At 41.9% G+C, this 21982-nt stretch overlaps 1 protein-coding gene across 1 annotated transcript; it reads left to right on the forward strand.

Annotated features, from left to right (window-relative positions):
• The first annotated feature begins 10978 nt into the window (after positions 1–10978).
• Positions 10979–14764, forward strand: LOC129730054 (uncharacterized). Its single transcript, XM_055689072.1, has 3 exons — positions 10979–11211; positions 13671–13985; positions 14105–14764. Exons 1-3 carry the CDS (start codon positions 11194–11196, stop codon positions 14237–14239), a joined length of 468 nt encoding a protein of 155 aa, XP_055545047.1. The 5' UTR covers positions 10979–11193; the 3' UTR covers positions 14240–14764.
• Positions 14765–21982: the final 7218 nt, after the last annotated feature.

Consider the following 21982-nt stretch of genomic DNA (forward strand, 5'->3'; position numbering starts at 1 on the left):
ATAATTTTGCATGTTTTAAGTAGTTTTGTGAATAATATCTCAAGTTTTAGTAATTAGATACCTATTATTTTTTCTCAAATGTCTTTCTTAAACATCAACGAACATTTTAATGAAAAACAGAATCACATGTCATCGCTTTAAATTTTGATTTGGAGACGAATTAAGTATAAAAAGTCATAATTTTGCATGTTTTACGTAGTTTTGTGAATAATATCTCAAGTTTTAGTGATCAGGAACTAATTTTTTTTTTCTTAAATGTCTTTCCTGAACATTAACAAACATTTTAGTGAAAAAAGAATGATATGTCATCGCTTTGAATTTTGATTTAGAATACCAGCGAACATTTTCATGTTAAAAAACCTACATGTCACCGCTTTTTATTTTTGATTTAGAACGATTCTTGACATCTTGATGATTACTGTACACCTCTGAGACTGAGGGAATAATATAAATAAGATCAAGCGTTACGGAATACCATTTTTATATAGTAGATGAAAAGCCATAACGTTATACCTCGAAACTAATTGAATTTGATAATTTGAAAATGAATAACTCCTCTCATTTAACTTGTGTGGTTCGGATGAGAGTTGTTCAATATAAAATAGAGTGAGTGAGCTAGTCCGCTTAGACGACTCACTCAATCCTAACGTGTTATTTTATACAGGTTTTGAAAGTATATTAAATTTTAAACCTGGCGCATACAACCTGTCGTCGAAGAATGATAAGTAAAATATTTAACTTTATCAGTGAACTCAAAGAGGATTTTCACCTACTTCAACTTCATTTCTAGAATTACAATGACAAGATAATTAACTGTTGAATGAGATAACAAAAAATTTAACCCATTTGCGTAATGCACTCTTTGATGACCAATTATCTCATGACGTACCTACGTATGTTGTCAGCTGTTACGGGTATCAAGACCTTATCGGTTGCGCATCATCTGTAAGCGTACTTCCTTCCGATAAGCTTAGTCAAATTTCACATATGGTCGCCAAATACGTCAAGTAACAAAACACAACAGTGAGCTCACGATGCTGTTATTTCAGTGCATCACACAATTATCCTAGCCACCCACACATACCAACAACGCTTTTCGTGTTGCGTATACTTTTATCATTAAACTTGTCAACATAGACCAGGCGCCCGCGTTTCGCAGGTCGGCCGACTCGGCCCGGGTAATCAGACATTACTCAGTTCTGTGCCCCCCCTCGTGCTCTACTTGTATCGAATAGATGATAGCAATCAGCAATGCGTGTAGATCAGTAGATATGTAGTTTTCGTAGCTGATGTGCGTCACGTTCGCGGCATAGAAAGCAAGACTGAAAATTTATATGATTTGAAGAAGCATTTCCTCTATTTTGCTTTCACAGATACCGTACTGCATCAATTTTCGAACACTTAAGCTGAATGACTTAAGCTTATGATGTAACATCTTGCGCTGAAAAATCAACGAAAAATAAATTTTCTCGTCGATCTTAAAGGTTTAACATGTTGGTTATTTTATTGTTGTTGCAATTAAGTGCTATTTGAATAGATTCAAACATGTTTTGTTTATGAAATCAACGAGAATTCAGAACTGGGCTTCGATTCAAATTCCGAACACTTCAATGTAATCACTAAGACATAGATAGACAATCCGTCTCAGCACTGACTGTCACTTTTTCCAACGCCTGCTGGTTTCCTGGAAGTGGTCCTACATCACTGGGTAAAAGATATTCCAAGGAACGAAATGGTTTATAGTAATCATACTTTTGATTACTCTAGTTATAATAGTGTGATTTTTATTCTGAAGTATCAAAACGGTACTACCGGCGCTACCTTACGAGATGAATCACGCTTGTTGCCGGTACCGCGGCAACTACAAGAAGCTGAAAAACAAACTCATATCAGCCTTGTTAACGCTTGTTGGCGAAAAATGTATAACCGCTTGACAACAAGGTAACAGTGAAGAGAACGACCAACCGGACGCAGTAGGTCACCAATTTCATTGAATGGTGCGTAAAATTACGTAGTCTGACTGGCACTTTCCATAGCACACTTGATCCTCCTACAGATCGACGTCATTCCTAACAGCTGTTGAACAAATCTAACCTTTGGACTGCCGCCCGCGCCGTGTGAAGACCCGAATGAAACACGTAAAAGGGGATAAATATTTGAATTACCCCAATGATCGGTTTCGCGGAAAAGAGCACGTGCTTCCCGCCACGCTGGGATTGCTGGCCGCTAGCTGTACGACCGGTTTGGAGAAACATTTCGCAATGTAGACTTTTTTTCTGTACGAACATGTACGATCAGGTTCGTTTCGTGGGACGAAATTTTGGTGATGGTGATAATATCCATGCTTCGAGCATACTTTGGTAGAGCCCTCGAGGTACGATGCGAATGATGGTAATAACATATTCGGAAATTGGAAGGTGAAGAAAAAGTGCACTTCAGCTCTGTTTGGAGTTAGAGGAAATACTTCGAAGTCACGGGTATATGAGTCACGGCAGAAGAAACATGCAATGACTGGCAGATTTGGGATTTTTTTTACAATCTTTCTTTCTTCCTTTTCCAGTAGCTGAACCTACTGAACTTCTTCACTTACTGCGGCTTGTTTTATATCCTTGGTTTGCTTACGTTTGTATCATATATTCCGTTTCCGGACAAACAAGTCTCCCCGTTTTTGGAGTTTACGCCAAAATCTGTATGTTTTTTGCAGGAATTTTAGGTTTATTATTAGGTGGATTTTGGCTGAGATAAAGCTTAATTGCTTACAAAATTGTTTGTTGAAAAGCTAGCTTGTCTATTTTGGTTTCTTGTCACGAACGGCACGTGCATTTCTCACATTACAGTTATTATAAACAGAAGATAATGTCAGAGTAAAGCAGAACAATTTTACACAAATTTTGACCGGAAAACTCTCAGACTGCTTTAAAAAATTGTTCAACTAAAAAAGCATTTTTTTGTGAAATATACAGGGTGTCGAAAACTTGGAAAATCAGGGAATTCATTTTTCGAAATCAGGGAATATCAGGAAAAACTGAAAAGTATTCAGGAAAAATTTTTTAACTTGCAGAGAAAAATTAAAAATAAGGAGTGACAGCGAAAAAACTGATTTTTCTAGCATAAAAAGCTAATTCTGGACCACTGCGGTTCAGTTTCATATCTAATTGAATACTTTTTTCACTGGGATTTCAGAGTTGCGTTAATCTACGATGCCCGTTTTTGTGCCGAGTGCTGAAAAGTATCAAGGAAATAATTGTTATATTTCAGGGAATATCAGAGAAAATCAGGAAATTTTATTTTGAAACCTTTTACGTAATTTGTGTACGCAACTTTAATGGAAAAGATTTCAGAGGAAACATTCGTTCTTGAACCAGGACATTATCTTCTGCATATTGATCAAACTATGTATTTTGCATCATTTTGCAAAACCTGTTTTCAAATATTGTACTGAATCATGGTTTTTATTATTTTTTTTTGCTGAAGTCTCAGTAAATTGAAACTAAACCGTGGTAACTCGTGAATGTATATTACCGAGCAGTACAATCATTTTTAAGTGCACACATTGTTTGCAACCATAAATTCAATCAAAGAAATAGTTATCGGTTTCCGTTATACTCTACTAAATTTAGTAGAGTATAACGGAAACCGATAACTATTTCTTTGATTGATCTCAATCACTCTGCTAAGACGCTCGTTATAGATTTTCTAGAACCATAAATTGTTGTGTACAAAAAATAAATAAATTGAAGAGCTGTAGAGCCGCCTAATGTTTGCATTGAAAATGGACTTTTTTCGGGTAGCGATAAAAAAATTAAAACAGTGAATTAAGTTTGATGAAATTCTCATGAAAGGTAATTGCCTGCGAAAAAAATCCACGCCCTTGCAAGCGGCCTTCCGCAGGTCACCGGATCATTCGCCACGGCAGACAAAAATATAGGGTAATCGCTCCATTATTCATCTCAACAGCTAGGTGCACCTATATTCATCTTATTTCTCTCATTTGTCAATTTACCGTCAAATTTCTACAAATTTTTGAAAGTAAATCTTTTTGCTTCTCGATTTTGTCAAGTGGTTGAAAGTTTTACGTTGAAAATGTGGTAAAATTTGACGATAAATTGACCACAAAGGCGTGATGAGATGAGTACAGGTACTGAGATGAATATAGAAACGATTACCATACGCGAAGGCATGTTTGTGGGTTCTTTCGCGTTTTATTTTCTAAACTCTCTGCAATTTTCGCGACAAAATTGTTGAAGTAGATCTTACGCTTCAGGTCTGCCCAGACATTCTCAATGGGACTCAGTCAGCTGGGGGACGTTGGCCGGCTCACCAACTTGGGTACCACATCGATATTCAGCCGCTTTATCTTCTCCAACGATCGGTTCGAGTGATGGGCCGACGTCAGATCCGGCCAGAACACCGCTTCTTCGCTCTCACGGTAATTCTTGATGAATGACGCCACTTTTGGCAGGTACTTCGTACTAAAAATTTTCCCATTCAGAGCGAAAAAAGAGCGACTTTAACATCCCCTCCTCGCTAATTGTCAGTCACAGCAGCACATTGGGGAGCTTGGTGTGTAAAATGAACTTCTCCTCGGAGGTTACTTCCTTCGTGGGAGCAAAACGTGTTCTGGAGACTGTTTAATCGCACTCATGTTTTTCAGAGATGACTGGACCGATTTTCATAAAATCAGTGTCAAATGGAAGGTCTAGTTGCTCCATAAGACCCTATTGATTTATTTTGCAATCGGACTTTTACTTTGCCTGTTATGTTTGAAAATGTGAAATCTAGCTATGAAAAGAAACATATTCCGAAGAATACTTAAACTCTCTCACTTTTCTCAGAGATGGCTAAACCGATTTTCACAAAATTAGTGTCAAAGCCTCATTACACCCTATTGAATTATACTTCAATCGGACTCTAACTTCGTCTGTAATGTATCGAAATGTGAAAATCACGAAAAAATTAACAAATTAACGGGCTAGTTAAGAGTTAACTAAAGAATTTTATAATGATTAGGCATGTGGTTCGAAAGTTGTGAAAAGAAACATGTTCCGATGTCTTTTCAAATTCATTCGTTTTCCCAAAGATGGCTGGACTAATAGCGAATTTCTTTATTCCACCAGCTCACCTCGTTTTGACCTGGAAGCGCACTAACTGCTGTCAAAACCCTTTTTCATTCGCTCGATTTTGACCCAGTTTTGACCTGGAAGCGCCTGCAAAACAGACAGGTTCGCACTGTAACTTTTGTCAGTTTTGCGAGTGGGTTCACCAATACTATTACATCGTATCTGTCAAAACGATCGAAACATGCGGGTGATGCTGAAAACAAAAGAAAAATGTGATTCGTCGCTCTTTGCAGTGATATCATGATACGCAAACGAGAAATAATTGCTGCAGTAAATGAGTTTGTTATGGAATTATTGGAATCGGATTTAGATTTGGATTCCGATTCCGAGTTCGGAAGTGCTTTAATCACAATTTTCAGTAAGCCATCGAGAACAAGCAGGAGTCGGGTGACGAATTTTGTCATCGACGTAGTTGATAAATGTATGGATATACGGAAAAAGTATTTTGATAGCATTATGTTTAAATCGCACATGGTCTCACGCACACTAACGCAAGGCTTTAGATCGTAGATCGAAATCGTTTTTTTATTCCACTCTAAAGTTGGCACTAACCCCGTGAAATAAAGGAATTCGCTATATGTCAAATGAAAGGTTTGGTTACCATTTTATTTAATTATAATCGGACTTTTATTTCAACCGTTATGTATTAAATTCTGAAAACAACGAAAGTCTATTAACTTAAAGATTACCCGACTGATTTGAATATAGCTACGAGCTGTCTCTTAAACGTACAAATAACAAATTTCATGAAAATTGGATACGTGGTTCAAAAGTTATAGAAAGAAACGGAATTGATTGATCGAAATATATTGTACTACTTGAACGTTTCTAGTAGTGCTCGTAAATAAAGTGTTTGAAATTAGAAGCCATTTTTTCATTTCAATATTTCTTTAGCATAAATATAACGTCAAATTTCACTTTTTATACTTCAATTATTACTTCAAATACAACATCAATATTCTAGGACCCAAAGAGGGAATAAAGCTTTATTGGATTTAATTTGGCAATTTAAGGTTGTTTTTCAGAAACCATAAGTCGCAAAATCGGAATTCAAAATGGAGTATGGAGTTGATTCCTGGCCTCTAAGCATTTACCCGGTTCCTGAAAAACTCACATTGGGTATAGAAACTGGAAGATACTATCCAAAAATTTAAAAAGGCGTCTGAAGTTGATTTGTGGCCTCTGGGTATCATACTGTTCCACAAATTCTCATATTGAATGATATTTGGTATTTTTAGGCTGTTTTTCATCGGAGAAAATTTTTCTACTATAAAAAGGTACTTCTAGAGCATCGTCCACGTTTCATGTCCGTAGAGAACAACCGGTCTTATAAGCGTTTTGTACAGGTTACACTTCGTACGATGGCTTAGTATATTCGACCGCAATCACTTGTGGAACCCATAGTATGACTTCCGCTGATAATACACCTCCGGATCTCACGGCAGTAAGCCAAGATAGATAAACTCGTCGACTATCTCAAACTCATCGCCGTCGATCGTAATGCTACTACCTAGGCGTTTTTGGTCGGCTTCGGTTTCGCCGGCTAGCATATACTTCGTTTTAGACGTATTTATCTGCAACCCAATCCTTGCTGCTTCCCGTTTTAGTCTGGTGTATTGTTCTGCCACCGCCACAGTTGTTCTTCCTACAATGTTCATATCATTAGCAAAGCAAACGAATTGACAGGATTTGTTGAAAATCGTACAATACACCCTGTAGTGCAATGTTGAATAACAGGCAGGAGAGACCATCACCCTGTCGAAGCCCCCTGCGGGATTCAAATGGACCCGACAATCCACCCGAAAACCGCACACAGCACTGCGCCCCATCCACCGTGGCCTTTATCAGTCTAATCAGCTTCCCCGGAAAGCCGTTTTCGTTCATGACCTTACATAGCTCTTTTCGGTTAATGATGTCATACGCGGCTTTGAAGTCAATGAATAGGTGATGTGTGGGGGTTCTGTATTCACGGCATTTCTGTAAGATCTGCCGTATGGTAAAGATTTGGCCCGTCGTAGACCGTCCTTCCACGAAGCCGGCCTGATAACTTCCTACAAATGTGTTGGCTAGGGATGAAAGGCGACGGAAAATGATTTGGGACAGCACTTTGTAGGCGGCATTCAGGACGGTGGAGTGCTGCTTCCACCTTTCGGTCACCTCACGATCATCCGTCAGAATACTACCACCTTATCCCGGCACATTTCAGTTCGTGGCACAAAGCATCTGCGGGATGCGTGGAGTTTCTGGTAGAACTTTCGCGTTTCCTGAGAATGATGCAGCTGTTCCAGCTCTGCAAACTCCTCCTCCTCCAGGCGGCGCTTCTTCTCCCGGAAAATTTGGGTTCGCTGCATCTTCTTCTGTCGGTGTCTTTCGACATTCTGACGAGTGGCACGCGCATCTTAGCCGCCCGCGCAGCATTCTCCTCATCCATCACCCTCCTACATTCGTCGTCGAACCACTCCTTCCGTTAGGTTCGAGCCACATGCCCGATGACGCTCTCCGCTACGGTGTTGATGGCTGTTTCAATTGTGTCCCAACAGTCTTCGAGAGGACCTTCCTCCGGCAGCGCAGCTTCGTGCAAGTGCGCGTAGTTTTCGTTGACGTTAGGCTGCTTCGGTCGCGCGAGATCTAACCGGAGCGGGCGTCGGTACCGAATGTTGTAAACAACGAAGAGTTTTGGGCGTATCTTAACCATCACTAGGTAGTGGTCCGAGTCGACGTTAGCGCGTTAGACGTCGATGATGTCTGAGAAGTGCCGACAATCAATCAGAACGTGGTCGATTTGTGTTTCCGTTCCAATCATCGGTTTGTATTCCTCCTCCTGGCCGACCTGAGCGTTGAAATCCTCGATGACGAACTTGATATCATATTTTGGGCAGTGGTGGTACTTACGCTTCAACTGCGCGTAAAATTCATCCTTGTCGTTTTCGGTACTTCCGAGGTGAGGGCTGTGCACGTTCATGATGCTTATGTTGAAGAACCGACCCTTGATTCTCGACCTGCACATCCGAGGGCTGATGGGACAACCCCCAATCACCCGTTTCTGCATCTCGCTCATCACTATACAAGCTGTGCCCAGCTCATGTGTGTTGCCTCAGCTCTGGTAGATGGCATGACCATCCCGGAACGTACGTACCATTGAGCACTTCCAGCACACCTCCTTTGAACTTTGAAGATTCTTCTCTTCCATGAAGTGGCTCTAACTTTGGGGTCATACCACATAGGGCAATTATATTAGTTTCAGTTGAGGGAGCTTCGTAGCCGCAAGGTTACAGAGTCCACTTTGATAAGCGGGTGGTCGTGAGTTCGAATCTAAGTAGAATCAGGTCATTTGGTTGTCAAAGGACTTTAACATGGGTTTATTCTCAGGCTCTTCACTACATACCCTTCCTTCAAGCTGAATTCTATAGTACCCCTGTTGACTTTCATCCTAACAAAAATAAGTCCCTCTCATAATAAAACTGGTCTGATTAACGTATAACAGTTCTCTTGAGGGAATTGTAATTATGGCGCGGTCTTGGCTGGAGGAACGAGTTTTCGATAAGACTCCTTCGTCTTGACAAAATAATCTTAGGAATATTTATCCTCTCCCGGGAATTGTAATTGGCGATATTGGCACGAGGAACGTTTCGTTAAGACTCCTTCCTATTGACATAATAAGTCCCTCTTAGAATTAACCTGGCCAGAGGGGAACGTTAGGTGCTAGTGTGTAACTTACACACTAGCACGGATATGAATGATAAGCGTATCATTTACTTCAATAGTGATACTGCCAATGATACGAAGTGCGGAGATAGATCCAAATGTTTCTTGTCGCAGAAACATTGAAAGCAGATATTTCAACCAATTTTTCCGAAAAAAACAGTCTAAAATGATCGGGATGGTGCACAGGAGCCTAAAAACGATTCCAGACACCATTTTTAAATTTAAGATGGAAAATTCTTGGAACTTGACGGCGGTCAGAATTTGACTTCACATGCCATTTTGAAATCCAAGATGACGGTTTCCGGTTTCTGGAAAACTGAAAATGACCGTATACCACCCAATATGGGTATTTCCAGAACCAAGGTGATGTACAGAAGCCAAAAGGCGAGGATGTTCTCATCCCGATAAAACCAACCATTTTAAACGATTCGTCTTTCGAGGTTGACCGTTTCGAATTCCCGATTCGTCATGCATTTATAAACTATAATCGCAAATATCAATCAATTTGGAATGTTTGAAATTATTTAAATAAAGAAAAATATGGGCGGGATAAAATTTGCCGGGTCAACTATGAACAAATAAATTTTATAGATCATCTATGGTGGTTTCGTCATCGCTTTTAAACAAAAGCGAAAAAAATGTTTCCCCAAAGCTCAGAATACCTACTTGCCCCGGTAAGATGAAAGCTTTTTAACCATTCCTGTGAATTTGGTGCCTTTAGTGTATGCAAAAGTGCGTTAAAGTGTGGCAGAGTAATTGCTCGCTGGGTTCGTCGCTTCTACGTTGACTTCTGGGGAAACTGATTTAAGTCTCTGATAAAGTTATCTTCACTTCACACCAAAATTCACAGGAATGTAAATCTATAACTTTTCATTTTTCTTACCAGTTAAACTGTAATGAAAACACCATTTATTTTACGTCGAGATTAATTTTTATTGTCAAGCCTGTGGATTATTAGTTTGACCCAGACGCTAATCAACTGACTCAGAAAATATGGACACCCGCACTGGGCTGATTGACTTAAAGAATTGTATTCTGCTAAGGAGATTCCAATTTTCGTAAATTTGAAAACACAATTAAACAGTTCTGCCAATCTATTGCTTATCACTACCCATTTGTCAAAAGTCAATTAAACAAACAACTTTCCAATTTCTTTTTTCAATGATTTCATCAATTTGGTTGAATTGACATTCGTTCGTCTCCTTCACGTGTTGTTTTGTGCCACAGGACAAGTGGTCCATTAAACTAATCAGCACGGACAGCCTGGAAAGTGTCAGTAGATCGTGTCAAACTACTGCAGCCCTCATCGAACTGGTAAAAACTAGTTTTGCAGATAGAGAGAAAAAACGGTGTCCTGCGTGCCATCGTAGAGGCGTGACAGAAAAAAAAATTTCGCAGATTCGGAGCAGAAGCATAACAATGATCAAAACAGCAGTTGCTCAACAAATTGAAAGTAATTGCCACGTAATTTGAGTTTCACCCCGTTGCCTAACCTGTTGAATTGAAATTTACGTAATCAATTTTGGGGGACACCCGCTGACGGAACTGCAACGATAAGATTGACATACAGGAATGTTAGCTGATAAGTGGGCACCAGTTATTAATGAGTCTTATCACAGTTGTGTAATCGAACTACTATTGATTGGAATTAATCATCCGAAGGAAATCCAACATTTAGCAGCTGCCTTTTATCTTGGGAAAAACATGTCAACTTTCCGCTTCAAGTGTCAATCATCATCGGTGAAACTCTTTGAAAACGCTCTAATCGCATTTTTCCGGCTAATCGATGACCGTCTCAAAAATGCACCGCCACCGATTGCGGCCCTTCCGATCCGATCGCGATAGGGACGGGAATTCACGATGCGACACGATTGAGCGCATGGCGTCTCTCTGAAATATGCGCCGGCAGCCAATCGCAGCTGTCGGCACTATCGGTGCCGCCACGCGACGACAGAATGAGCGCGAAGGCGCGTTATGGTTGAGTATCGACGTCGACGTCGACGTCGTTGTGGTGAGCTTAACTGAGCCGAACCGTCATGCTGCGACCGGCCGTGCACTCTCCACCGTATGACGAAGTCATGTGGATTGGATGGAATCGCGCCGTTTGTTATAAAAAGATGACAACCGGTCCGGGATGGGTCAGTTTTGCTAGCTATCGCGAACCAAACGGAGGAGTTTCGGAAGAACAACGAAGAGTTTACATGTGTTCATACACAGATTAATTTGGTGATCAAAGTAACGATTTTCACACGTTTGTTCAGAAAGTGATTTGAAGAGGAAAGAAGAAAATAAATAAGGAAACGTGATTTACAAGTGAAGTTCTAATAGACGCTGAAAGTAACATTCGAGGAAAAAAAATCAAGAAAAAATGGAAGATTCTTACAAGGTAAAGTGAAGGCAGGAAAAATTTAGTTTACATTGTACCTGTGATAGCGGGCTAGAGGTAACAAATCAAGCGCCTCCATGCAGTTGCAACATGATGGAGGCGCACGAGTTTTATCGTTTTGTCGGCCTATTGTGATCCTACACAAATAAATACAAAAATATCCAGGAAAATTCTAGAACGAAATAATGACAAACAACATTGCAAATATTGATTATTTCGACGAGGGCCTTCCGTTCAGCAAAAACTGCTTCAGAAATAAGAAGAGAAATTTCGAAAGACCTGTCGAAATTAGAAAAACTTTTTTAGTCGTACCTCCAGACTAAACTTAATGTCTACTTTTGCCATATTTCAAAAAAGCGGACACCGTTTCCCATCATGCTAGTCTAAACGGGATTTTACCAGACTCCTGGCTATTCTGTGGTGTGTAATTGAATCATTATGACAGTTCGCCATTGTATTGCGACTTTCTTTTGAAAACGGCCCATACACTGTCGAATTAGGAACATCGCTCGACCCTCAATTTTAAAAACGCAACGCACGCGCTTTCATTAAAATCAAACAAAATTTTATTAGAAACTTTAAAATCTTCAATTTCCAGACGCATATTTACCAACAGAGAAGGTCATAACATTGATCCTCTTAATCGTGTTATTGTTTTCAAAATATTTCCTACATTATGGCTGCGCAATTTACAACGCATTAGTCTAACACGTAGCCTGTCTAATATAAACTTCCCTTGTCTCAAGGCAACCTCAGTGGGAGCAAAAGCGAATACTTTAAATGCGTGCTTCCCCAAGATGTAAAGTTCAAGTTGGGTAGTTCACGCTTGGAATTCCAAAGATTCACCGAGCAGAATTATCGGACCGCAATCGTAATCTGATCGTAAACAGTGTACAGCTGCTCGGGTACAACTCTGTGCTGCTTTTAGTCTCTAGCATGTCACGATCACGTGACTGGTTGGTAAGGCGCATGATGAAATACTGCGCAAGCATCGCACGTCACACAGCAGGCTAAGCACGTCCTGTCCATCACACCAACAGTGTTTTGAATCATAGCAAGCGTCTAGGATACTTTCGAAAAAAAAGCCGGTCTGGCTTATCAAGTGATGATAACTTTTTCTTACACTGGCCTTATTCTACGTCGTAGACTTCAAGAAATGGGACACGAACTATGTGTGACATCACAAGGTACACTCGTGATTAGCTTTCTCTCTCTTCTACCAGCCTTGCTTTAATCGGGGTAGTAGTCAAGTCACGATGAGATCGGTATTCGCGCGGTTGAACTCATTCATACAGAATGCATTATTTTGTCAATAATCAGCAGAAATCAATCGATCGAATCAGTGATAGTACAAGTGCAATTTGTATTATTATGATTCGCTGCCGGCTTTCCCTTTTTCAGACAGCAAAACAGTACCAAACACCGCACCGAACGTAAACGATTAAGTTAGCAGTGCGGTTGGTTACTCGCACTCTGACGAAACCCCAATTCTCGAAAAGCTTTGCATCTCGTCTTGGTACCCTAGCAACAAAAATCAGCTGACTGCGGTTGGAACGCGTAGTAGGAATTTTCCAGCAGTAGGGCGCCTACTGCGAAAAAACAAAACACACAAGCAAAGCAAAGTTGGCACATAAACTTGCCCGATTGTGGTGGACGATGATGCAATTGGTGATGGTGATAGTACGAATAAAGGGCAATAAAATTCGCGGATCAATCTCACGTAGACCGGCGAAGAATGTCAACAGCAGAATAGAAAGACTGCGAATTTTCGCTTGGATACAGCGGAGATGAGCAAATTGTTTCCTAGAAAAAGGCACGACTTGCGCGATAAGCGAATTTCGCTTAAAGTGTGTCAAGTTTACCAGTTTCTTATCGGTACCCACCGTCTTGTATTTTCAGGAACTTAGAATAAAACTGTTTCACAAATAGTCTTTATTTCGTCGCTCCGAGTCACCACGTGCCCTTTCAGCTGTGGAAAGAATCAAAAACACGACCCATGTGATCGATTCATGCAGGCGTGAATTTTCATCCACCCCCTTTGTCTCTGCTCCGGCAGTGATCAAAGTACAACCAAAGGGGGCACAATCGCATGATCCCCGTCGAATCATCAGCTTGCACTTCGAACAGATTTGTTATCACTCGGTTATATTTTCACCGCTCCTATCTACCTTAATTGACCCGCAATAAGGCACTAAAAATCCCATAAAACAGAACAAGCACACCATCATCTAACAGGTGGCAGCGAATTCGATCGGTCCTAAACTGGATCCTCGCAGATTCCAACGCAATCTTGGCACGCGTTCTCGTTGCCACCTGGGGAGAGCTTCGCCGCGAAACGAGCCGTTTTGCTTTCCTCCATGTATAAACAAGCAATTCACAATTTTATTACCTTGGAGTCGTTTTTATTATTCTTATAATCTCATTTTCGCTCGTTTCGGCGTTTCCTTTTCCATACACAGATAAGCGCCTACTGCCGCGGGTGCAAAAAACAATCACAGCAGGCCGAGGGCGACCTACCCGGCGTTGTTTCCGCTCGACCGATGTCACTGTCACTGCTGGTGGTTGCCGTGATGATCTGTTTACTAGCCACACTGACGCAGATCTCGGCCAGACCCTCAGACGCCAGTAGTATTGTAGCGGCAGTATCCAGCTCGCCGGACGCCGCTTCCGTTCTGCACCAGCATCGCGATCGACGCTCAGCTGAAAAGGAACAGTCCAACGACGACGATTACTACGATGACAACTATCTACGCGTCAAGCGTTGCTATGAAGACGTAAGTATGATACAGCTTTATCACTAAGTGCTAGCGCAAGCTTAATCTGGATTAAGTGGTCCAAAATAAGTGGGGAACTCACGGAATTCACTTTCTCTCTTTCTCTTGTCCCACTACAGGAGGATGTCAACGAACTGTGTCAACGCTGCTCCAAGGTAACAAAGTCCTCCATCGTGTTTCCGATGTGCTGCAGTAACGAGGACGCGACGATGGACTGGTGCAAGGCGTACGTTTATTACGGAATACAGAATTAAGCCCGCTCGATGCGTGCGTGTGTGTGTGTGTGTTATCACACCGACTCCGGCCGTATCGCAACGCACTCGGAAGTGCAAGCTCCACTTAATCCCCATTAGCGTGTTTATCTTAGGCGTTAAGAAGCGCGTGACCGCGACACTTATTTATTATGTGCAAATGTCCTTTTCCATTGTCATCCCGTTTCGTGTATCTCATCGTCGTAATTTATTGAGCCATAGTTACTTAATCATTTTGTTGTACACCGTGGGGTCACAAGGACGGATTTTTGCGTTTGATTCAATTTGAACATGAATAACTAGGTACACGAAAATCTCTGATTGAGACAACGCCGGTGGTACAGATTGAGATAAAAAGACTGCTTGTATCCATTCAAATTATATAGAATTTTCCAATTATACTATAACCGAATTAGGGAAAGTAAATTGACCGGCACAGGTGCCGGTAAAGACTTATGCGGTCAGCTGCAAAAAACTACCGCTTGTAGAAGAATATCGCTTTTATATATGCTAGCAATAAAGGAACAAATCTCAGGAAAAAAATATTTGCTTTTGAAAACATATCACACTGCTCCATCTCTTACGGTTTCAGGTTCACCGAAGCAGTACTTGAACGCAACAGCGGTCCACTCTCGACCTTAAAAGATTCAGCAAGGTTTCAATTCTTAACAACCTTTCTTGACCTCATCCAAGCCCGACGGTCCACAGCTTGTCCACCTTTCTCATTATCACTTCTGTTTCTGTCGACAACTCTTTCTTTTTTACTGTTAAACCTCGAAATGTTGTTTCTAACCCATGGCCAACAGCCTCATCGCTCATTAGATTCCCTTCGACGTTTACCAGTCTTCGACGACCGAACTTCCTAGATGGATTCAACTTTCACTCGTACTATTCACAGTTCTCTGGTTACGATGCCCACACGTAGCAGTACGAGTAAAACTCTGATGTTTCATGTACTGAGCTTTCAAGTCATTGTCTCTTCCCGTTCGCTTATGTCGATACAGGACCGCCATCTTGGATGTAACTGACGAGACACTGTATTCCATAGCTCAGCCTTCGGTTTCAAATCAGATGCAGTTATATGCTGCCCAATATGGGAGAACGGATGATTACCGATACCTTTCTCAGTTAGCATAGAGCCAAGATTTCAACCTGGGTTGGACCCGGATCTTTACTAAGGTTACTTGCACCCTAATCAGCACCCCGAGGAGGTTGAGATAGGGACGTTCTCACCAGAGCTGACAAGTCGCAGTGAAAGCTTGCTTTACAGTTATTAAAATTTGCTAACCAACCAGGATTTTTGCATCAATTCGCTGATCGATTAAAAAATGTTGGTGCTCCGTCAAATATTCTGACTTAAAACATGGAGGTAAACAGCGTTTTGGTGAAGCGTCAGATCGGCTGATGGAGTAAAAGTTATTGAGACGACGCTACGAAGAAGGCTGTGCATTGCGTTGTAACTTTCAAAACATTTAAGAAAGATGCGATGTTTTTTTGTTATTGCATTTAATGCGTTGTGATTGTGGAACTTTTTGCTGCGTATGGTGTTGTTGTTTTCTCATATGACATGTAACTCACATGGAAAAACGTTGATGTACAGTAAAAAGCGCGTTCTTTTCATTGCGTTGTAACTTAAAAATAAATTCTAGCATCGTTGTAGCAAACAAAACACATTGATTATACAAAAGATATTTATGTGATACTAACAAGGTTTTTCAAAAAAATCAAGGATCTACTGTTACTATCCAAACATTCATTGTTTACTGAAACTTCATTGAAACAATTACAATATTTTATCCTAGTTACGGTTACGAATATCATGCGTGAAATTATTCATATTACTGGGGCTTATTACGGGAGTCACTTCACGGTGAGATGACAACCGTAATAGGCACGGTGAAAGTGATTCCCATTTGATTTGCACACGTCTTTTTCACCGTGAGATTTTTTCACTTCGTTCTCACCGTGAGCTGACATCCGTAATAAGCCCCACTGTTTCAGCCTTAAAACTTCCCTTGAAACAACGACGATGTAACATTGAGCTGTATCTTTTGCGTTCTTTTTGGATGTTGTATGAGGAACTTAAATGTAGCCACAACTTGGGTTGCTTGGGTGAATGTTCATTGTTCATCCACAACACAGAAGCAGGAAGTTGTCTTAATCGATGGCACCTGGGGAATGGCATGTGGGGTGACCTCTGGACATCATTACGATTCTGAAAATACCTACAGGGTGTTCAATGAGTTCGAATACAGTTGTTTGATCGGTGTGACGTCTTTGACAAGGTTGTATTATTATACACCGTAAAGATAGAATATATTTTTCTATTTTCCTAATTAGGTTTTAAAAAAAAAACAAAAAAAAAGAAACAAGAAATAAAAAAGTTGAAAATTTCAAAAAGAGAAAAATTTAATACCAGAATGGTTTGCTTGATTGGTATAATGTTTTCGGCGAAGTTGTGAGCTGTAATTTTTTCTTTCACACCGTGAACAAAAAGTTATTCAAGAATTAAATTTCTCAAAAAACACGCTTCTGAAAAATTGGAATTTTTTTACGAAAACTAAACACTTGTTGACTGAACTTGTAGAAATTAAAAATAAAAAAAAACAGTCAAAATAAACAAGATTTATTTTTCCAATTTTTTTTATGGTGTATACATTTTTGAAAGAGAAAAAAAAATAAGTAGGAGGTTGAATCCAAGCACGACCGTATAACCGACTTCGAACTACGCACACTATTAACAAATGCATTGTTTAGAGTGTTTCATTAATGAGTCATAAAATCTACTATTGTCTGCATAAATCAAGTGCTTCTTCATTGAATCAACGCTGGGAGTCTACTGTAGCAGAATAATACAACACTTTGCACGTTTTGTGCCGTGCTAGAGTAAGAAATATATGACTGTGATCGGGAATCTTCACGTGGTTGATAAAAAATCTATGTTCATCAACCTATTTCAGTTAAGCAATATCACAAATCGTCACGATGGCATTAATCCCCGTACTTCCCACGTGCTATTGAAGTACTATCGGCTTTTAACTCGAACACCAAAATAGGATATCACTGAATGAACAGAATAAGATAGAATTTACCTCAGAAGTCTTTCGAATGAAATGCTTAATCTTCAATTACTTGTTTAGTCTTCTATTTATAGTAAGTCATCAACCAGTTGAAAGCAAGCGAAGGGAAAACGAGTTTGTGATTGGTTTAATGTACACAATTTTGCACTCAATTTTGCAAATATAGTCTTGGGCAATGTTTTAGCTGTCGATCAAGATATTGGTGTTTGAAAACCAGTCAGTGGTGAGACACTGTAAGCATTGGAAAATGATATCATAACACCTGTACCGCTACTGTGTGCGACGCGGTCTAATTATTAAGAAGTACACATCGCAATACTCTGTGCAGCACGGCCACCAAAGCAAAATTAGCGATTGATCTTCCTTACCTTACCTTACCTAGCAGGCTAGAGCCGGGGTGGCTCGTGCTGTATCAAGAAGTCGTCTCCATTCAACTCGGTTCTGGGCTGTATGGCGCCATGCTCCCAGGCGTCTTATCACTCGTAGGTCACTTTCAATCTGATCAAGCCATCGTGTACGCTGTGCTCCTCTGTTTTTGGTGCCGGAGGGGTTACTGAAAAGGGTCGTTTTCACCGGGTTGTCGTCCGGCATCCTTGCGACGTGTCCGGCCCATCGCAATCTGTTAACTTTAATCAGATGTGCAATGGGGATCTCTCCTAGCAGCGCGTGCAGCTCATGGTTCATGCGTCTACGCCATTCTCCGTCTTCAGTCTGTACTCCACCGTAGATGGTTCGCAGCACCTTCCGTTCGAAAACTCCAAGGGCGTTGAGGTCCTCTGAGTCCTCTGGTGGGAGGCTGACATTGTTCTCCTTGGAGCCTCTTCCCTTCATATACTTAGTTTTCGACGCATTGATCAGCAGTCCAATACGCTTAGCTTCCGCTTTCAGTCTGGTGTAGGTTTCCTCCACCGTCGCAAAGTTTCGTGCTATTATGTCGAAGTCATCAGTGAAGCCGTTAAGCTGAACCCGTTTCGTAAAAATCGTACCACTCGTGTCGATGCCCGCTCTTCGTATAACACCTTCGAGGGCGATGTTAAAAAGCAAACAAGAGAGTCCATCACCTTGTCTCAATCCTCGGCACGACTCGAAGGGGCTCGAGAGCCTCCCCGAGACACGCACGTAACACATCACACCGATCATGGTAGTCTTGATCAGCCGCGTCAGTTTATCCGGGAAGATATCCTCGTTCTCGTGCATGATCTGCCATACCTGTTCTCGATCAACTGTATCATAGGCTGCCTTGAAGTCGATAAAAATGTGATGCGTGGACACGATGTACTCACGACATTTTTGCAAAATCTGTCGGATTGAAAATATTTGGTCCGTGGTTGCGCGGGCTCCCATGAAACCCGCCTGGTACTACCCCACGAACCTCCTTGTTAACGGTGTTAGACGTTGGAATAGAACTTGGGAGAGTATTTTATATGCAGCGTTGACAAGCGTAATGCCACGATAATTACAGCACTCCAGCTTGTCGCCCTTCTTATAGATGGGGCAGACGACTCCCTCCATCCACTCTTCCGGCAGTTTTTCCTCTTCCCAGATTTTGGAAATGACCCAGTGTAAAGCTCTAGCAAGCGTTACCTTACCATGTTTGTAGAGCTCGCCCGGCAGGCCGTCTTTGCCGGTGGCTTTGTTGTTCTTCAGCCTCCCAATCTCCCGCTGAATTTCGTGGAGATCGGGGGCTAATACCCGGTCATCTACTGCTGGCACTCCCAGGTCCGTTCCAGTTCCGCTTCCGTTTGTTGCATCGCCATTCAGATGTTCATCGAAGTGCTGCTTCCACCTGTCGACCACCTCGCTGTCGTTCGTGATGAGGTTACCTTCCATATCCTTGCAAAAGTCGGCTCGCGGCACATAGCCTTTACGGGATTGGTTAACCTTTTCGTAGAACTTTCGCGTCTCATTAGCAGAGAACAGCTCTTCTAGCTCTTCATGGTCACGATCCTCTTGCTGGCGCTTTTTACGTCTCAGGATCGTGGTCATGTCGTTCCTTGCCCGTCTGTATTTGACCAGGTTCTCTCTCGTCCTTACCCTCAGGTAATTTACCCAGGTCCGGTTTTTCTCTGACACCGCTGCCTGGCATTCCCCATCATACCAGTCGTTTCTGCCACTCGGCGCCTCTGTTCCTAGTGTCGTTGTCGCGGATTCCCTAATGGCCGTGCGGATCATGGTCCAGCCATCCTCGAGAGAAGCTGCGCCGAGCTTCTCTGCCGTGGGTAGTGCCGCTTCAAGCTGTTGTGCGTAGACTTCGGCAGCTTGCGGGTCCCGTAGCTGCTTGATGTTGAGCCGCGGGGATCGGCTTTGTCGTGACTGGTAGACAGTCGACAGTTTTGAGCGCATACAAACCGCCACTAAGTAGTGGTCCGAGTCAATGTCCGCACCTCGGTAGGTGCGTATGTTGGTGATGTCCGAAAAAAATCGTCCTTCGACGAGAACATGGTCAATTTGGTTCGTTGTTTGTTGGTCAGGTGATTTCCAAGTGGCTTTGTGGATGTCCTTGCGGGGGAAAAATGTACTTCGGACTACCATTCCTCGGGAAGCTGCAAAGTTGACACATCTTTGGCCGTTGTTGTTCGTTTCGGTGTGCAGACTTTCGTGTCCGGTCACCGGTTTATACAAGTGTTCCCTTCCAATTTGAGCGTTCATATCCCCGATGACGATCTTGATGTCCCGCTGCGAGCAGCTGTCGTAGACGTCCTCCAGCTGCGCGTAGAAGGCTTCCTTTTCGCCATCGGGTCTTCCTTCATGCGTGCAGTGCACATTAATGATGGAGTAATTGTAAGACCGGCCTTTAATTCTCAATACACACATCCTGTCGCTGATCGCCTGTCACTTGATCACACGACTTTGCATCTTGCCCAACACAATGAAGCCGGTACCCCGCTCATTTGTTGTGCCGCCGCTCTGGTAGTACTGGGCCCTGCGCCCACACATCCTCCGTACAGTGTCTCCTTTCCGACAAAGTTCCTGCAGCGCTACGTTGCCGAAGTGACGGGGTTCCAACTGATCCAGTAGGATCCTGTCGCCACCTGGGATGTTCAGCGATCTACAGTTCCATGTTCCAAGTTTCCAATCAGTGTCCTTTTTTCGTCGCCTAGGTCGTTGCCGATTGATCCGGTCCGTTTCTTCTTCTTGATTATTCGTAGTAAAGTGTTTTTGCCATGCTACCTTACTAGGGTGGCGATGGCTAGTCTCGCGACGGGGTTGCCGTCTTAGTTTTAGCTGGCGAGATACCGCGTTTTATGATTCAGCCGCCCGCTCCGGGTCAGACGCTGTTGTATGCCACCCCTAACATGGGAAAACAGCCGCGTACGTTCCCCCTTCCCAGTCAGCATACGACCAAAGTTTCCACCGGGGGTTGGTTACCCGATCTCCGCTAAGGTTACTCGTATTCCGGTCGGCACCACGTGGAGGTTGGGATAGGAGTTGCTGGACAGAGGTGAATGACCACAATAGGGTGTCAGGTGACATGTGTCCAACCATTTACCAACCGATTGAAAGAATAATCGAAAGGGAAACTAGATTGTGGTTGGTCGAAAGCTGGAAAACTAAACTGAAATTATTAGTTTTCAATTCAACTTTTCACTAATTTTCAATCGCAAAAAGATGCTAATTATTATAAACATCATCGCGAGGGAAAAGATCGCGGCCCTCAACCGGCAAATCGAAACCTTTGCTGCTGCTGAGGTATGTGACCAACCGGCGAGTGATTTGTTTAAGCCGAAAGCAAATTCAGAAAGCCATCTGATGCTGCTGCAACCCGCTGCCGCTACTACCGTAATCTGCTACGCTACAGCTAACTAGGTATACTATTCTGGTGACCTTTTTATGGAAAGCCAGCGAGCAATCAATCAAAAGACGTCGTTTTCCCTTCAACCAGGCTTTACAATTTTCAATAGTACAATTGTGCACATAATCAAAAAAACATTTGGACGGATGCGTGTATAATTTTCCAAACGATTGCTGCAAAAATGAAGAAAATCGGTTTTAAACAAACCTAGACTTTTTTTCTTTCGGAGATTGCTGGTTCGTGTCCCGTCTGGACGAGGAAATTTTTTTCTAAGTCTAAATCACACCCCAGCCCTTGTTTATTTTTCGCATCCTCGAAAAAATTACACACATTGTCTACTTTACAACCTTACATTTTAAGCAACTTAAGCCAAAGTACTCGAAATGTGCAAGGTGAAATACAAACATAAGCATATCCATTTGTCTACTACTCATTCTCTGCTAGCGCTTCTTTTCAGAATGTAAAACTGATTGAACAAACTATGTGTGGCTTGCTATATAGCGTGTGTGGCTAGTAATATAGTGAATCAAATTTTCATATAAAATTGCAAATAATCACCTCATGTTGAATTTAATTATCACTGTATAAATCAAAACTAAATTAAAAAATAGCCATGTTGAAAAAAAAGCTATTTTTACGCTATCGTAAAGAAGCAAAGCCTTGGTGCTACATTCCGATTCAGAACTTGACCTTCTGTTTATTTATACACAGACTTCGCAGCCGACTGTTTAGTGTACAGGGCAATTGCGGGGCTAGCGCTACGATCCTACTGACACTAACAGTCTCTCCCGATTCAATACTCGAACCTACGACGACTGGCTTGTTAGGGCAGCATCGTACCTCGAGACCAGGTGGGAAGGTAATACGCTACGT

Source organism: Wyeomyia smithii, chromosome 3 (genome assembly GCF_029784165.1).
Source record: "Wyeomyia smithii strain HCP4-BCI-WySm-NY-G18 chromosome 3, ASM2978416v1, whole genome shotgun sequence".
In the NCBI taxonomy this organism is placed as follows: Eukaryota; Metazoa; Arthropoda; class Insecta; order Diptera; family Culicidae; genus Wyeomyia; species Wyeomyia smithii.

Bases quoted from the DNA above. Each gene is read 5' to 3' on its own strand.
- LOC129730054 (XM_055689072.1), top strand. The intron at 13,986-14,104 runs GTAAGTATGATA...GTCCCACTACAG, and splicing joins TCAAGCGTTGCTATGAAGAC to GAGGATGTCAACGAACTGTG.